The sequence below is a fragment of the Aulonocara sp. 'chitande type north' Nkhata Bay genome, linkage group LG23, assembly GCF_057382095.1.
Source record: "Aulonocara sp. 'chitande type north' Nkhata Bay isolate Kocher_YH1m ecotype deep benthic linkage group LG23, A_spYH_male_GT1.1, whole genome shotgun sequence".
In the NCBI taxonomy this organism is placed as follows: Eukaryota; Metazoa; Chordata; class Actinopteri; order Cichliformes; family Cichlidae; genus Aulonocara; species Aulonocara sp. 'chitande type north' Nkhata Bay.
This window is the reverse complement of record NC_141365.1, coordinates 48,460,926-48,479,510: the sequence shown is the minus strand read 5'-3', so window position 1 is coordinate 48,479,510 and position 18,585 is coordinate 48,460,926. Positions and strand designations below refer to the sequence as shown.

Sequence of the window (18,585 nt, the reverse complement as noted above, 5' to 3'; positions counted from 1 at the left end):
CACCGCTCCAGAATAGCTGAAGTTGAAGGGTGTGTCAATAACCACTCTTAAGTCTAATACCAGAGAAAGCTCTGCAGTTTTGTTTTAATGGGTAATCAGCCCACTAAGTTTACTGTTGACGAACAGTGGTTAGAAAAAAATGTCCAGGCGCCGGACAAATTAGTGTGCAAAGATGGAGAAATCCTAAAAAGATCAAATGTCCCACCTGGGAAGGAAAATGTAGCCCATCTGCATTAGTACAACTTAAATGAGCATTACTGAAACAAGTAGGAGAAACAAAAGATTTAAAGAAAAAAGGAAAACGCACGTAAGAATTAAATATTTCCAAGTATGGAAGCGAGAGGCAGATAGACGATGTGAGAATAAACAAAAGAAACAAGAAAAGAAAAAAGAAAAGGCAGAAGTATCAAACCCCCCACCATATGCACCACTCCCTGGAGCAGCATCAATAGGGCTTTGGAGTTGACGTCACGCCGCAATGCATTGTGGGAGCGCAGCTCCATTTTCGGGGTCTACGAATCAAAACAAACACACTGTGTTGGAACGACGACGACAAGAAACATGCTTAAAAGCAGCTCAAAAGAAAACGGACGGTATAGAGACCGATTGCGTCCAGAGGCGAAGCAGCGGTACTTGAAAAAAAAATAGAGTGCATCGCAAATCTGGACCCATATGAAATACGGCAGTGGAGTAAAGACCCAGACGACTTACCGCCACTGTCCTACCCCGATATCTTCACGTATCTTGTTTGTGGAGTAAGCGCTTACACAGCGAACCAGTTTCGTAATTACAAGTCACTGGAGGCGCACATCCAATTTACAAATGGCTGGGTGCAAGATTTGGCTATTTTCAAGCCGCCAAACTCTGAGTACGTCGTCAAAGTAAGTCAGCTGGAGTGCATCGAGTGAAATAGCCATTTTCCACCCCCCACCATAATTAATGTTAAACATTTATCATTGAACTGCTAAAATATCGTTATCATATTATATGCCCGTAATTGTAAAGTACATGCAAATTAACACATTGATAATCGGCAAATTATTAACGCCAATTTGTGTCCTTCCTGTCTCATTTCATTTATTGTCTTTACATCAACCAATCAAGTCACTCCATTCGATGTTTGATCGCAATTTCTATAACTTCCGAGACCACCAACGATGATATTATTCAGCTATAAAGTGTGATGTGAACATATTTAGAACTTACCGGAATGAAAATGTCTTGAGCACAGCAACTGATATCTGGAGACGTAACAGAACTTGATATCAGCTCGTCTCACGGCTGCTATCCAGGCTAGATGCCTTCGTTTGGTAATATCCGATACATGAGCTCCTTCATGTTGCTTCCAGGTTGGGAAAGCATAAAAAGACAATCCAAACTTATTCCCGTGCCGGTCGTAAGATCGAACATTGCAGCCGACCACACAGCAAGTACGAACCATGGCTATGCTTTCGCTCCTTACTTACTCACTGCTAGATGTTTGGGATTCTGGAGTGAAAGGCTTAAAGCGAGGCAGAGTTTGGGGAGCCGCATCCGAGTTAACTTGGGCACCCGGAGGTGTAGCAGGCAGCACTTGCTCATCAGTTCTCTCTGGAGAAGCTAGATCAGCAGAGGCACCAGGGGAAACTGAAGGGTCCTGAGAAGGCACCCCAGCTGGAACAGGGCTGATTAAAATCCCCAACTCGAATAATCCCTCCAACAAAGCCTGCTTAATATCCTTCTTCACTCCATACTTTGGTACGGAAAGGTTATACTGGGCAGCAATACTCAACAGGTCGTCTTTGCGACACAAGTCAACTTTGTCAATGCTAGGGTGACTAACAAAACCAGGCAGGTCGAAACTCATCTCCGGCTGATACTATGAAACGTAGACACCCTAAAATCACGGCACCGTCCTCATTAATACAAGTTGTCCACCGCATACCAGTGTTTCCTCACTTGGCTCATGCGAGCCCAGCCCAATTTTTACTCTTTAAGTGTGCGCGTGTGTGTGTGTGTGGGGGGGTGGGGGGATATATGTGTATTGAGAGTGTGGGGAGTGAGTTGGAGTGTGGGGTGGGCTGCTTTTAACTATGTAAAGCACTTTGTGCTACATTTTTTTTGTATGAAAAGTGCTTTATAAATAAAGATTGATTGATTGATACAACGATCCCGGACGAGCCCCCACTTGTGTTACGTCCCCCCCACCATGGCGGAGGCAAAGGTAGGAAGGAGACAGCAACACTGGACAACCACAATCAATGAAGGAGGAAGACCACAGAACAGTTAAGTATCAGGCAGGATTTATTGGGTGCTTGCCTGGATAGTCAAACTTAACAACAGTAAAGAGGTGGGGGAGGAGGACTGGGCGGTTGATCCAAATCAAAGAAAGTAATAAAACAAAAAGAGGTCGGTAGCTTCCAGGGCCTAGCCTAACTGAAAGAAAAATGCAAAACAAAAGGCCTACCTAGCTACTCGATAAAAGTCAGTGAAAACATACAAGGGTGGCATCAACCGCATAACCTAGTGTGACTAACAGAGTAAAATCTACAACCAGTGTATAGGGTACCCCGGCTTACCTGTCCAGCCTCCCACCACACACAACATAAAGATGCCTGTTCGCAAATGTTTGTCAAAGCAGAAGCCAGCAGCCAGCAGCTGGCCAGGGAGCGGCTCATTTGTAGTGTTCCTTGGAGTGTGATTGGCCAACTGAGCCCAGTCCAGCCAATAGACACCTGCCAATCAACTTCGAACTGGCCAATCAGAGGAGGCCTGACACCTGAAAGATGAATAGAACACAAAACAGAGTACAAAAGCAAAGCCACACCCCTTGGCACGTAACACTCTCACCCTTCAAAAACCAAACTTAGGGTTTGGTGACCTCTCTAAACAGCACGGGAGAGTGCGTCTGCTACAATGTTTTCTGAACCTTTTTTGTGATGGATTTTGAGGGTATAATTCTGAATAATCAGTGACCAACGCATAAGCCGCTGGTTGTGATTATACATCTTGGAGAGGAAAACTAAAGGGTTGTGATCTGTGAATACTTGGACTGACCTCTGACCTGACTCTGTATAGACTTCAAAATGTTGCAAGGCCCACAACAAAGCAAGGGTCTCCTTTTCAATGGTAGAATACCTGAGCTGGTGTTTGTCAAACTTCCGAGAGAAGTAACTCACAGGATGGTCAATGCCCTGGGTATCCTCCTGGAGAAGCACCGCTCCCGCCCCAACTGCGCTGGCATCTATTTCCAGTTTGAATGGTAAAGAGAAGTTAGGAGCAGACAAAACAAGGGTGCAACAAAGTAAGCCCTTAAGGCTTTCGAAAGCCTGCTGACAACTCCCAGACCAAATAAACGGCTTTGAGGGGCTGGTTAAATCAGTGAGAGGGGCAGCAACAGAAGAGAAATTTTTACAAAACCGTCGGTAATATCCTATCATCCCAAGGAACCGCCGCAGTTCTCTCCTGGTGGTTGGTTGGGGGAACTCCCTAATCGCAATGACTTTGGCATCTGCAGGGCACACTTGCCCTAGACCAACTTGCTGGCCAAGGTAGAGGACACTGCCTCTAGCGAAATCACATTTGGCAAGGTTCAAAGTGAGAGACGCACTGTCTAGGCTAATGAAGACTTCTTTTAATGTAGCTATGTGGGTGGACCAGTCACTGCTATACACAACAATGTCATCTAAGTATGCTCGGCAGTTAGGGATGTTTCCCAACACTTTGTTAACCAGTCTCTGAAACGTTGCAGGGGCATTGCACATGCCAAAAGGCATAACCGTATACTGCAGGAAGTGGTCAGGGGTGACAAAAGCTGAAATCTCAGATGCTTGCTGTGTCAAAGGCACTTGCCAATACCCTTTTAACATATCGAGTTTAGTGATGTATTTTGCAGGCCCTATTTCATCAATGCAGTCAACCTAACGGAGAGAGAGGAGCCGGGCACCGGAAGGAGAAGGAGCACTCTGTCACCTGGCAGAAATGAACGGTCAACAGCCCGCTGATCAAAGTGTCTCTTCATTTTCGCTTGTGACGTGGCTAATACGTTCCTGGTTAAGGAATAAGCCCTCTTCAACCTGTCATTCAGTGTCTTGACGTACTCTGGAAGGCTTTTGGTGTTGTCAACCGGTGTAGCCAGCCTCTCTTTAAAAACCTTCAAAGGACCCCTCATCTCACGCCCAAACACAAGTTCACTGGGACTAAATCCCAGAGATTCTTGGGTTGCTTCCCGACAGGCAAATAAAACAAGTGGAACACTTTCATCCCAGTCCCATTGGGAACTATAACAGTGTTTCCTTAACATAGACTTCAAAGTCTGATGAAACCTCTCTAGTGCCCCCTGACTTTCAGGATGGTAAGAACTCGAGGTTATGTGTTCAATGCCTAATGTTTTCAGGGCTTGGGCAAACACTCTAGACTTAAAGTTAGTGCCTTGGTCTGTTTGCACAACCTTAGGCAGACCAAAGGTTGAAAAGAATCTCAACAGTGCTTTGACAACAATCTGAGCTGTTATTCTCCGTAGTGGGATTGCCTCGGGAAACCTGGTCGAAACGCACATGATCGTCAACAGAAACTGGTTTCCAGTTTTAGCTTTAGGTAGAGGCCCCACACAGTCAACAATCACTTTTTGAAATGGCTCCTCTACTACTGGGATAGGACAGAGAGGAGCGGGGGGGATTACTTGGTTTGGCTTGCCGGTCATTTGGCATACATGGCAAGTACGGCAGTATTGAACAACATCAGATTTCAGTCCGGGCCAGAAGAAATGTTTCAGAATTCTGGTGTATGTTTTATTAACCCCCAAATGTCCTGACCATGGATGGTCATGTGCTAAGGACAGTACCTGGGTACGATAAGCAGTAGGTACCACCACCTGATATACTGCAGACCAGTCAGCGTCTTCCGAGACCTCACTTGTCCATCTGCGCATCAGAAGACCTTTGTCAGAGAAGTAAGCCAGCTTTTTCCCTTTGGCATCCTGTTGACTGAGAGTGGAGGAATGACACTTGGACAGGGTTACATCATTTTTCTGTGCAATAATGAACTCCTCTCGGGAGACTGGCAAATCCAGAACTGGTTGTGTTTTGTCAGCAGGTGGAACTGTGGCCTGAACCTTAGATCCAAAGGTAAAGTTAATCACGTCACCAACGGGATCTGACCTCATGAAGGAATCGGCCAAGTCAGGACCATACTTTTTTGTCTGGGCCCTCATAACTACACAAGCTGGAAAGATGGCAGGCTGGTCTTGGGCTGAGTCAGAATCCCGGCTCAGCTCGGGTCTGTCTAACACTTCAGGAATGGGTATGACCTTGCCTCCAGCAAGGTCATTACCTAGGATGAAGTCAATGCCTGGTATGGGCAACGCAGAACGAATAGCCACTTTAACAACTCCGCTGACTAATGAAGACTGAATGTGAATAGTGTGCAAAGGGGCAGCTACAAATCCGAGTTCTACTCCCTGGACAATAACACTGGACTGGCAAAATGACTCCTCAGAAAACGGTAAGACGTTTTCTCTAATGATGGACTGAGAGGCCCCTGTATCTCTCAGTATTTTTACTGGTTGTTGATCATTTGGATTCCCAGTCAGCGAAACCACTCCCTCTAGAATGAATGGTTTGAAACAGGGGTCAGGGTGGTTAGTGTTTGGTTGAAATGCCCTCCCAGTCTCTGTGGCTTTAATCAATCCCACCCCTTTTGGTTGTGAGGATAGTTGCTGTTTACGCTTTAATGCCTGACATTCTGCGATGAGATGACCCCTCTTGTGGCAATAAAAGCATTCACGCTCACCGTGGGGAGGCGAAGGCCCCCTCATTGGCCTCACTGGCCTCGCAGCAGAGCAACTAGACTCAAGCCGTGCTGAGCGCATGGCTGTGGGCCTATCTGGATGGGAAACAGGGGTAAAAACATTCTTATGAGTTAGCACAAACTCATCGGCCAACACAGCTGCTTTGGACATGGACGTCACCTTCTGTTCGTTTAAGAACATTATGAGCCTCTCAGGTAATGAATTTTTAAAATCCTCCAGTAGCATTAACTCACGCAGCGACTCATACTCATCCCCAACTCCGTTAGCAGCGCACCATTTATCAAAAAGAGCCCCTTTTTCATGTGCAAACTCCACATATGTTTGACTGCTGGACTTCTTATGGTTCCTAAATTTCTGCCTGTAGGCCTCAGGTACCAGTTCGTAGGCACGTACAATTGTTTCCTTCAACACGTCGTATTTCATGCTTTGCTCTAGCGAAAGTGAAGCTACTACCTCCTGAGCTTTGCCCACTAATTTACACTGAAGTAATATGGGCCACATGTCTCTTGGCCATTTCAGAGCAGTAGCCACCTTTTCAAAAGCGTTGAAGTACGAATCTACCTCAGTCTCACGAAAGGTAGGTACTAGGGCAATATGTTTGCTAACGTTAAAACTTTCCGGGGAGACTTTCGGGATTTCTTTAGTGGCATCTGTTTTCTGTCCTGATGACACCCTCAGTGCTTCTACTTCAAGCTGCTTTAACCTGACTTCCTTTTCAGCTTCTATCTCCAGCCTACGGACCTCCAGCCGGAGATCATAATCCGCTTTACGCACCTTATCCTTCTCTTGTGCCTCCAACTGTAAACGCAGTAAGCGAACCTTAAGCTTTGCATCACTGCTAGATGTTTGGGATTCTGGAGTGAAAGGCTTAAAGCGAGGCAGAGTTTGGGGAGCCGCATCCGAGTTAACTTGGGCACCCGGAGGTGTAGCAGGCAGCGCTTGCTCATCAGTTCTCTCTGGAGAAGCTAGATCAGCAGAGGCACCAGGGGAAACTGAAGGGTCCTGAGAAGGCACCCCAGCTGGAACAGGGCTGATTAAAATCCCCAACTCGAATAATCCCTCCAACAAAGCCTGCTTAATATCCTTCTTCACTCCATACTTTGGTACGGAAAGGTTATACTGGGCAGCAATACTCAACAGGTCATCTTTGCGACACAAGTCAACTTTGTCAACGCTAGGGTGACTAACAAAACCAGGCAGGTCGAAACTCATCTCCGGCTGATACTATGAAACGTAGACACCCTAAAATCACGGCACCGTCCTCATTAATACAGGTTGTCCACCGCATACAACGATCCCGGACGAGCCCCCACTTGTGTTACGTCCCCCCCACCATGGCGGAGGCAAAGGTAGGAAGGAGACAGCAACACTGGACAACCACAATCAATGAAGGAGGAAGACCACAGAACAGTTAAGTATCAGGCAGGATTTATTGGGTGCTTGCCTGGATAGTCAAACTTAACAACAGTAAAGAGGTGGGGGAGGAGGACTGGGCGGTTGTTCCAAATCAAAGAAAGTAATAAAACAAAAAGAGGTCGGTAGCTTCCAGGGCCTAGCCTAACTGAAAGAAAAATGCAAAACAAAAGGCCTACCTAGCTACTCGATAAAAGTCAGTGAAAACATACAAGGGTGGCATCAACCGCATAACCTAGTGTGACTAACAGAGTAAAATCTACAACCAGTGTATAGGGTACCCCGGCTTACCTGTCCAGCCTCCCACCACACACAACATAAAGATGCCTGTTCGCAAATGTTTGTCAAAGCAGAAGCCAGCAGCCAGCAGCTGGCCAGGGAGCGGCTCATTTGTAGTGTTCCTTGGAGTGTGATTGGCCAACTGAGCCCAGTCCAGCCAATAGACACCTGCCAATCAACTTCGAACTGGCCAATCAGAGGAGGCCTGACGCCTGAAAGATGAATAGAACACAAAACAGAGTACAAAAGCAAAGCCACACCCCTTGGCACGTAACAGAGCGCAGCTCCATTTTCGGGGTCTACGAATCAAAACAAACACACTGTGTTGGAACGACGACGACAAGAAACATGCTTAAAAGCAGCTCAAAAGAAAACGGACGGTATAGAGACCGATTGCGTCCAGAGGCGAAGCAGCGGTACTTGAAAAAAAAAATAGAGTGCATCGCAAATCTGGACCCATATGAAATACGGCAGTGGAGTAAAGACCCAGACGACTTACCGCCACTGTCCTACCCCGATATCTTCACGTATCTTGTTTGTGGAGTAAGCGCTTACACAGCGAACCAGTTTCGTAATTACAAGTCACTGGAGGCGCACATCCAATTTACAAATGGCTGGGTGCAAGATTTGGCTATTTTCAAGCCGCCAAACTCTGAGTACGTCGTCAAAGTAAGTCAGCTGGAGTGCATCGAGTGAAATAGCCATTTTCCACCCCCCACCATAATTAATGTTATACATTTATCATTGAACTGCTAAAATATCGTTATCATATTATATGCCCGTAATTGTAAAGTACATGCAAATTAACACATTGATAATCGGCAAATTATTAACGCCAATTTGTGTCCTTCCTGTCTCATTTCATTTATTGTTTTTACATCAACCAATCAAGTCACTCCATTCGATGTTTGATCGCAATTTCTATAACTTCCGAGACCACCAACGATGATATTATTCAGCTATAAAGTGTGATGTGAACATATTTAGAACTTACCGGAATGAAAATGTCTTGAGCACAGCAACTGATATCTGGAGACGTAACAGAACTTGATATCAGCTCGTCTCACGGCTGCTATCCAGGCTAGACGCCTTCGTTTGGTAATATCCGATACATGAGCTCCTTCATGTTGCTTCCAGGTTGGGAAAGCATAAAAAGACAATCCAAACTTATTCCCGTGCCGGTCGTAAGATCGAACATTGCAGCCGACCACACAGCAAGTACGAACCATGGCTATGCTTTCGCTCCTTACTTAGACCCCCAAAATGGCGGATCGGGCCAAAATCCTTTCCACGCCCACCCCCGTGACATCACGCTCCAAAGCCCTATACTGAAGCCAACCCCCACTTCCGCTGCTGCACAGCCAACCCCCACTCCCGCTGCTGCGACCCCCCTTAAACTATCCCACGATCTGTTTAGACCTCAGTCTGGTCTTTATGCAGAGGCACAACGTGATAATAACCCAAATATATTCGTGTTCCGGCCGTGGTCACAAAAAGATAGGCAAAATTGGTGAAGTGAAACAAAAAGAAAATGAAACAGCGTCCGATTTTTTAGATCGCCTGCGTCCGGTTTTTAGGCAACATTCAGGAATGGATTATAATGAAGGTCCTGACGGTCCTTACTAACAGCAGCTAAAAAATGCATTCCTGAATGGCCTGCTACCCTCAGTGAAATCCCACGTTGGAAAACACTGGGTCACAATGAATACGGGACCACTAGCCGAAGCATTGCAACATGCCGAGCACGCTCGCCGTGTAATATATAAAAAAAACTGCAAGCACAGGTACTTTCACATTAGATCCAGAAACAGAGTTTATCGCATTCTCAGGAGGATTTAGAGGAAAAGCGCCAGAGATACGTAGGACAGACAGACTTACGCGAAAGAAGTGAAGAAAGAGATGATACGTGCTGGAATTGTGGCAAGGAAGGGCATTTCGCCAGAGATTGCAGACATAAAACGGACAAACGGCAATATTCAAATGAATGACTAAATGAGAAAAAGCCAAATGAAAATGACAAAAGTGATGCAGAAGTATTTAATGTCTATCAATTAGTTTCTGAAGTAAAAGGCAAACCAGTGCAGATGTTACGTGATACAGGGGTATGTAAAACCGTTTCGAACAAAAAAACCACAGGAAGTACAATTCTCAGAAGATACTTTAATAGTAAAATCAGCATCAGGTCACACTACAGTGCAGTGACTGACAAAACCCTTATTAAGTGAAAACTAGAGATCAAAGTAGTTTAAAAAGGTTGGAAACAGACCCCACCGAATAGATATAAATATAAGAAGTACAAAAATAAAATAAATAAAGACAAAATTACATTAGAACTTATTCTTAACGTATTGAAACTAATAATAGGAAGGATAACAACCTGTAAACTGATATTAACAATGAAACATAGTTGGCATGACGACCATGCCCAGAATGTATAAAATGAATAAAAGGAAAAAATTCACATGAAAACCTTTTAAATAAAATAGAGAGATGCATAAGGTACATTAAGGCTGTGTCATTGTTCAGCCAAGGAAAGTGTGTGAAAAGGTAAATGTCTCCAGCTTGGGAAAGGGTGAAACTGCAGATCACCCGAAGCCCTTGATGGATACAAAATAAAATATAAATATATAATAATAAACTGCTTGGTTCGACATGCAACAGAGAGAATGAATGTGACCGAAGGTTGGATCTGAGATGAGGCAAACAGAAGACCAGTCTAAAAAGTAGGCACAAACCTGTTCAGAGAAAAAGCAAATTTGTACAGATTGGATGAATTCTAAATTATCTGTTTGCTGAGTAAAATGATCCTAACTATTAAATTGGCTCAGTAGTAGTATAGTGATATACACTAATAAAATATTTTAATATACTATTGTTATTATATAGAAAGAAAAAGATGTTAATAATAAGAAGTAACCTAGTCAGTTATGATGTGAGATGGATAATTGTTATGAAGTAGTCTGCATCAAGCTTAAGGTTTGCTCAAACTCAGTATAATGACATATGAGATGAAGAAAATAAAGGAAATATCTAAACCAATTAGGTGCATAGAGGCACTTAACATGCTTGAAAACCTGTCATTTATCCTGGATAAAATACTACTGAGATATAGAGCACATCTATAATAACAACTAATAAGCCAAACCCTGTAGACAACAGCTAAAGTTACAGGATTGAGAAGCTGAATTAAATATGTGGACACCGCTAAGTTGATGAGCATGTTACACATTTTCTTTTATTTTTATTTATTTGTTTTTAGAACAGAGGCTGCATGCTATTAAAGGCCAACACATGCAGCTGGCTGTGAGCTTAGTTTTCCCTCACACTTCTGCTCTGTTTCAGTAGCAGCATTTTTCTTTTTGTGTCCTGACTCATGTATGTTTTCTGTTTTGTTTGATTATTTTATTTTGTTGGTTTGGAAGCAAATTTGTGACCATACTTGTGGATCACAGTCACACATAGTGATTAGGCATATGATTTACAAATGCCCAGTTTTAGAACTGTGAGCTATGAACTGTGAGCAATGCAAAGTTTAAAAAAAGTAATATATATATATATATATATATATATATATATATATATATATATATATATATATATATATATATATATAAACCCTAACTTCAAAGTTTGAAATATGTAAGATGTGTGAGATGTGTGAATTCTTTGAAAAACTAGAAATCATCTAAAAAATGCCTTAAGTGAAAATGTAATGTTGCATCTATAGAGAAGAAAAAAGAAGAAGAAGCATTCAGTTATTTAAAAATAGGCATTACAGACAGATACAGTTTTAGCATTGCCTGACTATGATAAGCCTTTCTACTTACGTGTAGATAGAGCAGCAGGTTATATGAAAGCTGTGATAACACAGGCGTTTGGAGGAAAATAACGCTCGTTAACATTCCTGGTGAAATTTAGACTCGTGTAAATTAGACTCTGTTGCGTCAGGCCTGCCTGCATGTGCAAGCCTGTGTAGCCGCAGCAGAGGCAGTAAAAGAGTCAGCTGCACTTAAGCAGTCATACGTGCATATGAATTGCACACAGGCCAAAATATAAATATATACACTGACAGCCAGTTTGTTCTTTCAGCAGTGCACCACTTTGCAAAAATTTGACATAACAGAGGTATGGTTACCTCTACGGGTAACCCAGTGCAACACGGCAGCTTATTAAAAATCTTATTAGAAGTGATCACCTTGACAAAACAATTGGCACTTTGCAAATGTGCAGCATATCAAAAAGACAATTTTATTGTCACAAAAGGAAATAATTTTGCAGATCAAGCAGCAAAACAGGCTGCACAACAATCGGCAGAGCTACTAGTATCCGACTGCTGCCCACAAATACCACTTGGCGTACTAAAAACCGAACAAAAAGCTGCAACAATCACTGAACAAAACAAGTGGCTGAAATGTGGAGCACAACTGAAAGATGACTTAATGGTCTGTGATGGAAAACCAATATTACCAGATTCGTTACACAGGACAGCGGTTGTAGTGACACATGATGTAATACATGTGTCAACAGGAGGGGAATATAGTATAGATAAACAATACACACTTTTACACTCTAAATTTTTAACACTATAAATTTTGAAACTTTAGCGAAAAAATTTGTAAGAACATGCCTATTCTGTCAAAAACACAACCCACAAGGAAACTTAAGACCTAAGAGAGGCCAGTTCTCCACACCATCCACATGGATTTTATTGAATTGAATGAATGTCAAGGATCAAAATATGCCTTAGTGATCATAGATGTGTTTTCAAACTGACCAGAGATACAGTATATCCAGTAAAAAGCCGAGGCAATCTCCATTGCAAAATGTTTATGTAATCATTTTATTCCAACATATGATATCCCTTCTCTGACAAGATCAGACAATGGGACACATTTTGTCAATGATGTGATCAGTAAGGTCTCTGAAGCACTAGGATTCAGCATAAGAAATCATTGTGCTTATCATCTATGGAGTGCAGGGTTAGTAGAGAGAACTAACAGCACCATAAAACAGAGACTTAGAAAGTGCCTGAAATAGACAAAAATGTAAAAGTTTAGTTTATTTAAAAGGCAGTGTGTGTGAGAGGATTATGAAATTATTGTGTGAATGACGCTACATGTTAGATTAAAAGTTAGTAGAATTACAAAGGGTTTGTAGATTGTAAATGCAAAATGAGTTTGATTAGCCTGTAGAAACACAAAAGAGAGTAACAGGAAGTGTGTGATAGGACCTTTGCATGCCCATAGAAGGAGTGAGCACCCAGAGAGAAAAACAGAAGAGACAGACTCTAGCCAGCTGAAGCAAATGGAGGCTTTAAGAAAAGAAATGTAAATGATATTAATGATATGGTTTAGTGTGTCAATATAGGCCACAAATAGATAAAGGTGGACTTTTCTCAACCTAGAATTTTGAGCATAGCAGCAAAACCATAGATTTAACATAATTGGGAGAAAACAGGCCAAAGTTTGGCTTAAAGTTTTACAGCTTGACCTCCCACTTGTCCCGATCCTGAGAAGAAGCTCAAAAGACAGTCAATCTCCTGATGAAGACCAATAGAACATCGTGAACCTGAAGAATTAACAGCAGGCTGGTAAGAACAGTGTGACATAACTGTTTAAAGGCACTGAATGTGATATTTTGCCTGGCTGGGACTTAATCTAAAAGGAAAATACTGAAAAGAAACAGAGAAGAAACAGATTGTGTTTGCTGGAGATTTAAGACAACAAAGGACACTTTGAGAAGGGTACAGGGGCCAGTGGGAAGGTGAAGCCCAGAGGAGTATAATTGGGTTGAAATTGAAGCCTGAACTCATGATGGTGTTTAGAGATGTCCACCAGATCACAACAAAGAGGTAAATAAAAATAGAAAACACACATATATAAATTGTTACATGTGAAATTATTTTTGGAAGACAGTTTGAATCAGACCTCAGTGAAAAGATGCATGAATTGATGCAAGTGAACTAATAGATAAATCTGTTAGAGAGACAACTTTAGTAGAAAATAGGGATATTGTTTTGAACTGCTGTGCGACGCTTCTCAAGTCTCTTGCAGATTAAACCCAGGCGATAAGGTCCATGCCAAGTACTCCTAACGATGCCAACAGCTTGCAAAATCGCTGAGAGGCCCTCTTGGATCCACCAGAGCCATTGCAAAAAAGTGGAAGTGAGTGACAGCATAACCTAAAAGACACCACCACCCCGACTCTTTGGTGATCTACAGGTGAAGGGAGGGTTGATTGGGTATATCCCGCCTTCTACTTCTCGCCTGTAGTCTACTCACCAGAGTAAATCGGTGTGTCTGGTCATCATGAAGATTATTCTGTTTACCACCTTGGCCCTGCTGCTTACAGCATGGACCCTGATGCACTTAATGGATCAAGAAGCCAACTTGCATAGAAGGACATGGACATATGACAACTCACACCTGGTCGAAGTGACACAGGACCACATCCATCCCTGGATGAACAACGCCTGGTATAGATACATATATAATCGCACAGAAGGCAGAGATTGTTATATATGCTCACACATGCCTACTACAACACAGCATGCTACATTATATGGCAGACCTGTGAACATGACTCAAGAGACATGCACAACAAGCTTTGCCAGTCTAGGTTATCAATATTCAGGAATTGTCCTAAACCACAGCGACCCCCTGACTATTGGACTATCATTTTGGGCTGTTTTTAAATGCATCGACCATCAGGAAATTGATGCTATAAGAATAACTGTTATGCAACACAGAGTCGCCCTGGACATGATCTTGGCAGAAAAGGGCGGACTGTGTGTTTTGTTTGATACAACTTGTTGTACATATATTTCAGACAATGTGCATTCTGATAATATGACAAATGCTCTACAATTACTTAGAAATGTTCAACAGGTACAGGTAACCGATTGGGCAAATTCACAAAGTAATTGGTGGAATTGGTTTATGAGCGGCTCATGGAGAACACTGATGTTTAAGGTTTTGATGTTTATTGGCCTAATACTTATCATGTTTTGTATTTTTACTACATGCATTATCCCCTGTGTAAGAGGAATGGTATTAAGAATGATATCCTAATCCCTTGTTGCATATGTCACTGTGCCAGACGATCAGGAAGGAGAAGACGATGAGTATGAAACTAATGTGATGAATGATTATGTTTGAATGATACACATTTTATGACGACCAGACCGAAAGCACTCACAATGTAGGGTCTGTGTCTGAAACACATTGATGTATATTCTTTAAATTCGCTACAACAGGAGGGAATGTTGAGAGATTTTTGAGTTTTGTGATTATGCTTAGTTGTAGCTTCATTTAAAGGAAGAAGAGCTTGTGAATTGGAACCACTATAGAGAGGGGGAGTGGAGACGTATGTGCAGAGGAATGCTGTGACATACGACACTATTTCCTGTGTAGACAGAATGGTCTCTCTCCCCCTCTCCCCTTATATGGGAATGTCTGAATTTCTATACATACCAAGTTATCTCCTGTTTCAGCTGACAAGCGAACAGTTTCTCCTTTTATGGAAATGTTTTTGCCACTCCTACTTCCCTGAAAGCTCGGTTTAAGTATAAAGAAAGAAAGCTCTGAAAGCCCTGGGCGGTCTTTCCTCTCTGTCACATCTGTCCTGCACACATTGCTGCAGGATGGATCGGGCGATGAGGGGGGATCGTCCATGTGTGCACATGTATAAGATATCTTGAGTCTGAGTTCCTTTGCCTTCTACAATTTCTCCTCACAACACGTCAATAAACATTTTCATCAGCACAAGCAGGACAATGAAAGCAGGAAATACCCCAAACTGCCATTTCTCATTCTACAACTTCAACAACTGCACATGAATTATACTTCATACACAGACCCACAGTCTCTGATTGCTCTGAAATCTCACTGACAGCCAATAGAAATAAAGAAAAGTCCAGACTGGCAGTCTCTGTGGGGTTAGGCAGTGAACTGCTCACGCTGCGTTAAAGTGCATCACAAACTATTGGAATTGGATCCAACTTTGTGAAGCAGATTTCTTTTCAGCTGCTGTTTTGAACATTTCCTCATGAACTGTTTTAAACTCTGTAAATGAACTGAGAACTATTTCTACATTTGAAACTATGGATTCATTTTCCCGTTCACTTCTGTACGTTAGTGTATAAATGAATGTTAGACTGGGCTCCATGGAAACACTTGGACTGGTCTCAGCTGCCTTCTTTCTGTAGTCATTCCAACAGAGTCCTTTCTCTTCTCCAGCTTCTGTTTGAAATCCTCTCACAGAGCCTGAATCCTGCTTTGCTGTCATGTTTGGGCCTGTGTTCGGCTGCTCTATGTTCCTCTGCTTTAACACACACCTCACCACAGCAGCTGTGTGGGTCGTCTCTGTAGCAGCCAGATCAGCTTCTTCATATTGAAGTGGCGAGCCAGTAGGACCATTCTTTGTTTTCCCCCACTTAGCCGTCTTTGGATTACGGACATATATTTCCCCATTGTATGAAGCTGGACCCTAAGGAGGAATACCTTAAAAGTGAACTTTAAAAAGAAAAGGACCAAAAAAGGACTCTTAGCAACAGGACTCTTGCACAGAAAAATCACAGCATTGATTTATTATTTAATTGTGGACATTTACGTTGTGTGTTGTATTAATTATTTTGTTCCATTTCCCCTTTCCCCTATTTATTCAATATATTTTTGGTACAAGACATTGCAGTCTTTGGTCTCATCATTCACACCATCTAGGCTCCATAAAGAACTATTTCTTCTGCGCGTCAGTCAGTAAATACATCCATTGACATAAACTAGTCCTTAAAATAACTTTGCATTACACTATCATCAGATCTCCAACAGCCTCATTCACATCCCTCACACACTCTACAGCCTCATCAGTACTGACTTCATCTTCACTGACTGATGGAGCACAACATGAACCTGTGGAGGCTGAAAAGCTGTCCTGTCAAACATCTCCCCGTCACCACTCCACTTCTGTCAGCCTTTAAATGAACCCTGCTCAAGTCTGTCACTTCTATTTGCAGCCAAGAGGAAAAGCTGTTGTTCAGTCGTTTGGAAAGACACAACATTTCTGAAAGCACTCAAACTTCTTCACATTTGTCTTCAGACACATCCTGAACATTTAGGAACTAAAGAACGTTTCAAACATCAATCAAAGATCAGAAATATAGAAACACAACAACAGCTGCAGTCAGTGAACTCACCTCAGAGTCTCCAGTCGACAGTTTGGACTCTCCAGTCCAGCACACAGAAGCTTCACTGCTGAATCCTGCAGCTTGTTGTTACTCATCTCCAGCTCTGTCAGATGGGAGGGGTTGGACTTCAGGGCTGAGGCCACAACTTCACAGTGAGTCCCTGAGAGTCCACACCGAGTCAGTCTGTGATCACAGAAAATATAAAATGTGTTATTATAAAAGCAGAAAATCTGCATTATAAACACAGACTGAATGTATATGAAGACAAAACAGAATGAGGTCATAATCTGATGAACATCTGCTCTTCACATCTGTGCTTCAGCTCCTCTTACTGTGTTTGACATGACACAACGATTGAGTCTCTCTTGGACCTGCAGACTTTTAATGAGAATCTTTGTTTGGCTTTAATCTGCAGATGAAGGAGGAAGATGGTGTCACATTTAGGCTTCCATAATGTCCACAGTCTGTCACTGAGATCTGATCCAGAGTCAGAGTGAAGACACACATGTGGACTGTTTCCTGTCTTGAATCCAGAACATTTTGAATGAGCTCAGCTCAGTGAAGAGTTCCAGCTGGAAAGACGATCTCTGTTTGCTACCTGCTGCTGTCAGGTACGACTGTTCACGTCCACACTCAGGAAAAATCTGCTGACTGTCACCAAACGGAGCAGAAATCTCATCACTGGACAATAATGATGAATGAACTCACAGCTGCTGATATCACATCTGATTTCAGGGGAACTAAACACAGAAATGATTGGCTCGTTTTAGCTTTCTGAGCCATTAGTCTGCAGGTTTATCACTAGTTGGCAGAAACAGACTTGTATTAATGTTCAGCGCTTCAGTGTTTATGACTCCAGATCCAGGTGACAGCAAGTCAAAATGATGTTACCTGTCTGTGTCCAGCAGCAGCCTTTGAATATTGTTATAAACTCACATGGATCAGTTTGTCTTTGATTGGTTTGTAAAGTTCAAATTCATTTATATTCATCAACTCTAAATGAAAAATGTTTTTCTTCTTCTTTGTTTATTATTAGAGTAACAAATTCTTATAGTTTCCTGTTGTTGAGAATTTCAGTGTAAAACCACTCGGACCTGTGCATCACTGCACACTGTGAAAGTATTACTGCAGTTTAATCTATAATCCTAATCAGTGTGTTTACTGGACTGTAGTCAGACCTCCGTTATACCAAAGGAAACACTGAACCGCTTCAAAGTCACAATAAATTTATAATAAATGCTAATAAAGACTGGAGTGTTAGAAAAGATGCTTCCAGCGTGTTTGTCTTTGATAGGGTTTATTCTGTTCGTCTACAGTCTGACCACTTGGGGGCGCTTTTGTCTCTTTTGCTCTGAGCCTTGGGTTTATTCAAACTGATTTTAATAAACTATTTTCTGCAAGTTGAAGCTTCATCTCCATCTCCAGTGGTTGTTGCATATTTTATGACTATATTAGTAACAGTCAGAGAGTTTAGAGTAAATTAGATCTTCACGTTTGATTTTTGACACAACATAAATGGTGAGCCGGTGTCAGAGGAAGTGACAGCATCCACCGAGGACCGGGGGGAGTGGGAGGACTGGGGGACCAGGCCAACAAAAAGGTGATCACTGATACAGGTTAGCAAACATTTGCTCATTTGGTGTCTTAGAGCAGACTCCGCCCAGCTTTGTCGTCCATGGTTGCTCTTTCAAAGGAATCTAGTTACTAGGGGTGCAACGATACACAAAATTCACGGTTCGGTTCGGTTCAATACTTTGGTGTCACGGTTCGATATTTTTTCGATACAAAAAAAAATGTTCATGCCTTTTTAATTTGTCATTTATTAAAATTATAAATATATATTTTAACTGAAAAGTACGGTTTTTAAATTTAACCCTAACCCTTGTGCGCGTTTTTTATTTTTGACAGCGAATGTGCACCT

At 42.4% G+C, this 18,585-nt stretch overlaps 1 protein-coding gene across 1 annotated transcript in view; it reads right to left on the bottom strand.

The window, feature by feature from the left end:
* Positions 1-18,585, bottom strand: part of LOC147302878 (protein NLRC3-like) — a 238,239-nt gene that overhangs the window by 210,163 nt on the left and 9,491 nt on the right. Inside the window, exon 3 of the mRNA XM_086284403.1 lies at positions 16,674-16,847. Coding sequence (XP_086140529.1) covers positions 16,674-16,847 — 174 coding nt within the window. The remainder of the gene's footprint in view (positions 1-16,673; positions 16,848-18,585) is intronic.